The sequence below is a fragment of the Nerophis lumbriciformis genome, linkage group LG31 (genome assembly GCF_033978685.3).
Source record: "Nerophis lumbriciformis linkage group LG31, RoL_Nlum_v2.1, whole genome shotgun sequence".
In the NCBI taxonomy this organism is placed as follows: domain Eukaryota; kingdom Metazoa; phylum Chordata; class Actinopteri; order Syngnathiformes; family Syngnathidae; genus Nerophis; species Nerophis lumbriciformis.
Window position 1 is genome coordinate 12,050,001 of NC_084578.2, and position 7,500 is coordinate 12,057,500.

Below are 7,500 nucleotides of genomic sequence, written 5' to 3' on the forward strand. Positions count from 1 at the left end.
ATATGTGTAGTATTTGTAATTTTAACCGTGACTCATTTGGCCAAAGTCTCTAGGAAGAGTTTGTTTAAGTACAACCCCTTTTTTTTGCCCAAAAAAGGCCAAAAACCATCTGAGCAAAGTTTGGCAACATGCCACACCTACATCTTATGGCATACGAAAAATGTGTTTGCAATTTATCAATGGTTATTTGTGTAGTATCTGTAATTTTAACCGTGACTTGTTTGGCCACAGTCCCTAAGAGGAATTTGTTAAGGTATGACCCCTTTTTTTTGCCGAAAAATGGCCAAAAACAATCGGAGGAAGGTTTGGTGCCATACCACTTCTGGCGTGAGAAAAAATTGTTTGCTATCTATCATCGCCTATATGTGTAGCATCTGTAATTTTAACCGCGACTCGTTTGGTCAAAGTCCCTTGGAAGAGTTTGTTAAAGTACGACCCCTTTTTTTTACCGAGAAAAGGCCAAAAACCATCGGAGCAAAGTTTGGCGCCATACCACTTATGACATGAGAAAAAAATGTTGGGTATTTATCATCGCCTATATGTGTATAGTCTGTAATTTTAACTGCGACTCGTTTGGCCACAGTCCCTTAGAGAAGTTCGTTAAAGTACGACCCCTTTTTTTTGCCGAAAAAAGGCCAAAAACAATCGGAGCAAAGTTTGGCGCCATACCACTTATGGCGTGAGAAAAACCTGTTTGCTATTTATCATCGCCTTTATTTGTAGTATCTGTAATTTTAACCGCGACTCGTTTGGCCAAAGTCCCTAAGAGAAGTTCGTTAAACTACGACCCCTTTTTTTGCCGAAAAATGGCCAAAAACAATCGGAGCAAAGTTTGGCGCCATACCACTTAAGGCGTGACAAAAAATTGTTTGCTATTTATCATCGCCTATATGTGTAGTATCTGTAATTTTAACCGCGACTTGTTTGGCCAAAGTCCCTCGAAAGAATTTGTTGAAGTACAACCCCTTTTTTTTGGCGAAAAAAGGCCAAAAACCATCGGAGCAAGGTTTGGCGCCATACCACTTCTGGCGTGAGAAAAAATTGTTTGCTATTTATCATCGCCTATATGTGTAGTATCTGTAATTTTAATCGTGACTTAATTGGCCACAGTCCCTAAGAGGAGTTTGTTAAAGTGCGACCCCTTTTTTTGCAGAAAAATTACCAAAAATCATCATAGCAAAGTTAGGCACCATACCACGCTCACATCTTGTGGCGCAATATTTTTTTCTTTTGCAATTTATCATCGCCTATATGTGTAGTATTTGTAATTTCAACTGCGACTCGTTTGGCCACAGTCCCTAAGAGGTGTTCGTGAAAGTACGACCCCTTTTCTTCCGAAAAATGGCCAAAAACAATCGGAGCAAAGTTTGGCGCCATACCACTTATGGCATGAGAATATTTTTTTTGCTATTTATCATCGCCTATATGTGTAGTATCTGTAAATTTAACCGCAACTCGTTTGGCCACAGTCCCTAAGAGAAGTTCGCTAAACGACGACCCCTTTTTTTGCCGAAAAATGGCCAAAAACAATCGGAGCAAAGTTTGGCGCCATACCACTTATGGCGCGAGAAAAAAATGTTGGGTATTTATCATCGCCTGTATGTGTAGTATCCGTAAATTTAACCGCAACTCGTTTGGCCAAAGTCCCTAAGAGGAGTTCGCTAAAGTACGACCCCTTTTTTTTGCCGAAAAAAGGCCGAAAACCTTCATAGCAAAGTTTGGCGTCATACCACGCTCACATCTTATGGCGTAAGAAAAAATAGTTAGCAATTTATCATCGCCTATATGTGTAGTATTTGTAATTTTAACTGCGACTCGTTTGGCCACAGTCCCTTAGAGAAGTTCGTTAAAGTACGACCCCTTTTTTTTGCCGAAAAATGGCCAAAAACAATCGAAGCAAAGTTTGGTATGGCGTGAGAAAAAATTGTTTGCTATTTATCATCGCCTATATGTGTAGTATCTGTAATTTTAACCGTGACTTGTTTGGCCAAAGTCCCTAAGAGGACTTTGTTAAAGTACGACCCCTTTTTTTTGCCGAAAAATGGCCAAAAATCACCAGAGCAATGTTTGGCAACATACCACGCTCACATTTTATGGTGTGATAAAAAGATATTTGCAATTTATCCTCGCCTATAGGTGTAGTATCTGTAATTTTAACCGCGACTCATTTGGCCAAAGTCCCTCGGAGGAGTTCGTTAAAGTACAACCTCTTTTTTTGCCGAACAATGGCCATAAACCATCAAAGCAAAATGTGCCGCCATACCACGCTCACATCTTATGGTGTAAGAAAAAATTGTTTGCAATTTATGATTGCCTATGTGTGAAGTATTTGTAATTTTAATCGCGACTCATTTGGCCACAGTCCCTAAGAGGAGTTTGTGAAAGTATGACCCTTTTTTTTTTTTTCGAAAAATGGCCAAAAACAATCGGAGCAAAGTTTGGCGCCATACCACTTATGGCATGAGAATATTTTTTTTGCTATTTATCATCGCCTATATGTGTAGTATCTGTAAATTTAACCGCAACTCGTTTGGCTACAGTCCCTAAGAGGAGTTCGTTAAAGTACGACCCCTTTTTCTTGCCGAAAAAAGGCCAAAAACCATCGGAGCAAAGTTTGGCGCCATACCACTTATGGCGCGAGAAAAAAATGTTGGGTATTTATCATCGCCTGTATGTGTAGTATCCGTAAATTTAACCGCAACTGGTTTGGCCAAAGTCCCTAAGAGGAGTTCGATAAAGTACGACCCCTTTTTTTTGCCGAAAAAAGGCCAAAAACAATCGGAGCAAAGTTTGGCGCCATACCACTTCTGGCGTGAGAAAAAATGGTTTGCTATTTATCATCGCCTATATGTGTAGTATCTGTAATTTTAATCGCGACTCATTTGGCCACAGTCCCTAAGAGGAGTTTGTGAAAATACGACCCTTTTTTTTTTTTCGAAAAATGGCCAAAAACAATCGGAGCAAAGTTTGGCGCCATACCACTTATGGCATGAGAATATTTTTTTTGCTATTTGTCATCGCCTATATGTGTAGTATCTGTAAATTTAACCGCAACTCGTTTGGCTACAGTCCCTAAGAGGAGTTCGTTAAAAGTACGACCCCTTTTTCTTGCCAAAAAAAGGCCAAAAACCATCGGAGCAAAGTTTGGCGCCATACCACTTATGGCGCGAGAAAAGAATGTTGGGTATTTATCATCGCCTGTATGTGTAGTATCCGTAAATTTAACCGCAACTGGTTTGGCCAAAGTCCCTAAGAGGAGTTCGATAAAGTACGACCCCTTTTTTTTGCCGAAAAAAGGCCAAAAACAATCGGAGCAAAGTTTGGCGCCATACCACTTCTGGCGTGAGAAAAAATGGTTTGCTATTTATCATCGCCTATATGTGTAGTATCTGTAATTTTAACCGCGACTCGTTTGGCCAAAGTCCCTCGGAAGAGTTTGTTGAAGTACAACCCCTTTTTTTTGGCGAAAAAAGGCCAAAAACCATCGGAGCATAGTTTGGCGCCATACCACTTATGGCGTGAGAAAAATGTTTTGCTATTTATCATCGCCTATATGTGTAGTGTCTGTAATTTCAACTGCGACTGGTTTGGCCAAAGTCCCTAAGAGAAGTTCGCTAAACGACGACCCCTTTTTTTGCCGAAAAATGGCCAAAAACAATCGGAGCAAAGTTTGGCGCCATACCACTTATGGCGTGAGAAAAAAATGTTGGGTATTTATCATCGCCTATACGTGTAGTATCTGTAATTTTAACTGCGACTCGTTTGGCCACAGTCCCTTAGAGAAGTTCGTTAAAGTACGACCCCTTTTTTTGCCGAAAAATGGCCAAAAACAATCGGAGCAAAGTTTGGTATGGCGTGAGAAAAAATGGTTTGCTATTTATCATCGCCTATATGTGTAGTATCTGTAAATTTAACCGCGACTCGTTCGGCCAAAGTCCCAAAGAGGAGTTTGTGAAAGTACGACCCCTTTTTCTTGCCGAAAAAAGAAAGACAAAAACCAAGATGACCGACTTCCTGTTCGTTTTTAGGTATGGGTTCTTGAGACTTTTATGTGCATCCCACCATGACCGACGTGTCCCGCGATTTTCGTGTCGATACATGGAACTGGTAGGAGGGGCTATTTTTTTTTTCAAATTTTAAAGGTGGCGCTAGAGAGTCAATTTCGAAATTTCATTTTTGGCAACCCAAAAATATATACAAATAATGGGGACTTTTCCTACTAGATAAGGGCCTCAAAAAGGCGTCCAAACGTATAGAAGAAGAAAAAAAACCCAGCATTGTGCGAGCCCTAATGACGAACACCAACATTTTGCATGGTTTCACAGCTCATACATCAAAAAAAAGTCTTAAAAAGAAGTGCCAGCATGCTGACTCAGAGCATAATCCGACGCACGTGGTCAAGTGGGCTTTGCTCTCCGACTTCAACCAGTACCTACTTCTGTCGTCGCCGAAATGCGAAATACGAGCCTCGCATGCTTGATCAAAGATAGCTGCTTATTTCAGAACTTAATGAATACCATCAAGCACTGCCGTGCCGTGTGTCTGCTTGATTATTAAGATAGCTGAGTTCAATTATATCGTCGTATTCCCGTCAAATCCCTCGCTTTTGGCTTCAGTCGACTGGATGTTGATGACGTGATATCATATCAGCCTGCACTGTTTCAACTTTATGGCCCTTCGTCAGCCCCCTCGTATCTCCTGGTCAATACGCAGCCACTCCGGGCGACACCAGAGAATATCAAGAAAAAGTCCATTAAAAGGCCATTTGGTCATTAGGTCTCCACGCAATGAATGTTTTTTTGTATTGTTTAATCCGATGATTAATGAGGTCACTGATGTTGGACAAGATGGCCTTGCTGGCTCGCGATGTTTGTTAAATTGGTTTTCTCGTGGTCGAGGTCAGGGCGTTATGAACTTTTTTTTTTTACAGAAAAACGATCATAGAATGGAAAATACCTTCTCATATTGTTGAGTGCAAAGCATAAAAATGTCAATAACCCCTCAACCTAACCCAACAATTCTGGTGAGTTATTGAAATGACTAAAGGGGTTTAGAGCCAAATCCAAAATATTTGATCTTTTCCACCTCGGGCCACACACTGAAAAATCAAGGCAGTTTTGATATTTTTCATTGTATAAACCAAAAGAATCTATACCGTAAATTCCGGACTATAAGCAGCTACTTTTTTTCCTGCGCTTTGAACCCTGTGGCTTATAAAATGGCGCGACCATAATGCAAATAGGTTTCATTGAACACAATGAGAGACACTGAAAAGGTGTGCTTCTACCATGAATTCAATGGGAGACAGGTCTGTACTACAGGCAGGCCAGTCTATTACCCGCACTCTTTTACTATGAAGCCACGTTGATGTAACACGTGGCTTGGCATTGTCTTGCTGAAATAAGCAGGGGCGTCCATGGTAACGTTGCTTGGATGGCAACATATGTTGCTCCAAAACCTGTGTGTACATTTCAGTATTAATGGCGCCTTCACAGATGTGTAAGTTACCCATGTCTTGGGCACTAATACACCCCCATACCATCACAGATGCTGGCTTTTTCCTGCACTTTGAACCCTGTGGCTTATAAAATGGCGCGACCATAATGCAAATAGGTTTCATTGAACACAAGGAGAGACACTGAAAAGGTGTGCTTCTACCATGAATTGATTAACGTGGACCCCGACTTAAACAATTTAAAAAACTTATTCGGGTGTTACCATTCAGTGGTCAATTGTACGGAATATGTACTGTACTGTGCAATCTACTAATAAAAGTTTCAATCAATCAATCAATGCTGTTTGTGCTATGGCGCCGTCTTTTTGAAGTGCTTTCAACCGGAAGTACAAGTACGTTCCGTCTTCTCGTCGTCCATAGCGTTTCTACTCCTATGGATTCTTCATTAATTACGCCAAGCAATGTTTGTAAGTTTTACAATGTAAATAAAACTACTCATACTTAATAAACCGTCTCATGTGTATGATTGTTTTCATGCATATTTGTACATGCTATCATGCTAATATGCTAAAACGTTTAAGAGTGGCTATGTTAGTGTCATTAACTTACAATGGCATTGTTTTTGTATTGTTTCAGTTTCACAAATTCCTCAGTAAATTCACCAAGACGTCACCGTGGAGTTATTGAGTCTGTTTAGCTGATTGGAGAGCTAGCTGCCGCAGCTAGTGGGTCCATGACAATGACTTCTGTTTTGTTTGATCTGCCGTTTTACTGCTGTGTTAAAGTTAAAGTTAAAGTTAAAGTACCAATGATTGTCACACACACACTAGGTGTGGTGAAATTATTATTATTATATAACTGTATTATTATATAGTTACAGGAACCGTTTGGAAACAATTAAGGTATGTAAATAAACATTTACAGAATCTTACTGTGTAAATAACTCATTTCGCTAAAAAAATATATTTGTGGCTAATATATGGAAATGTGGACTCGTCAGACCACAGAACACTTTTCCACTTTGCATCAGTCTATCTTAGATGAGCTCGGGCCCAGCGAAGCCGGCGACATTTCTGGGTGTTGTTGATAAATGGCTTTCGCTTTGCATATTAGAGTTTTAACTTGCACTTACAGATATAGCGACGAACTGTAAGTTACTGACAGTGGTTTTCTGAAGTGATCCTGAGCCCATGTGGTGATATCCTTTACACACTGATGTCATTTTTTGATGCAGTACCGCCTGAGGGATCGAAGGTTCGTAATATCATCGCTTACGTGCAGTGATTTCTCCAGATTCTCTGAAGCTTTTGATGATATTACAGACTTTAGATGGTGAAATCCCTAAATTCCTTGCAATAGCTGGTTGAGAAATGTTGTTCTTAAACTGTTCGACAATTTGCTCACGCATTTGTTCACAAAGTGGTGATCCTCGCCCCGTCCTTGTTTGTGAATGACTGAGCATTTCATGGAAGCTGCTTTTGTACCCAATCATGGCACCCACCTGTTCACCTGTAGGATGTTCCAAAATAAGTGTTTGATGAGCATTCCTCAACTTTCTCAGTATTTTTTGCCACTTGTGCCAGCTTTTTTTGAAACATGTTGCAGGCATCAAATTCCAAATGAGCTAATATTTGCAAAAAATAACAAAGTTTGCCAGTTCGAACGTTAAGTATCTTGTCTTTGCAGTCTATTCAATGCAAATCATTGTATTCTGTTTTTATTTACCATTTACACAACATGCCAACTTCACTGGTTTCAGGTTTTGTAGATACGAGTTACGGGCTTGGTCGTGGAACGCGATTTATTTTCTTTGCTCAAATTTACCAGCTCTGCAGGTGTCTCTTATGAATTTTTAACCCTGCATGTGACTCTTTGGAAGACATACAATAAGATAGGGCAAACTTACGAACAGGCTGACAAAGACTTCTTGTTTCGGGTCATAAACGGGCCCTTTGCTGTCCTGGTGTTCGCCGTGTTCTTCGGCGACGAGGGGCAAGCTGGTGTCCTGGACATTGTTGTGATTGAAAGTCCCATGGAGGCTGGCG

At 40.4% G+C, this 7,500-nt stretch overlaps 1 protein-coding gene across 2 annotated transcripts in view; it reads right to left on the minus strand.

Annotated features, from left to right (window-relative positions):
• slc4a3 (solute carrier family 4 member 3) overlaps positions 1 to 7,500 on the minus strand; it is a 134,650-nt gene that overhangs the window by 39,786 nt on the left and 87,364 nt on the right. For both annotated transcript variants that reach the window (XM_061926563.1, XM_061926564.1), the window contains one exon: positions 7,362 to 7,500. This exon is cut by the window's right edge and continues 45 nt beyond it. In XM_061926563.1, coding sequence (XP_061782547.1) covers positions 7,362 to 7,500 — 139 coding nt within the window. The remainder of the gene's footprint in view (positions 1 to 7,361) is intronic.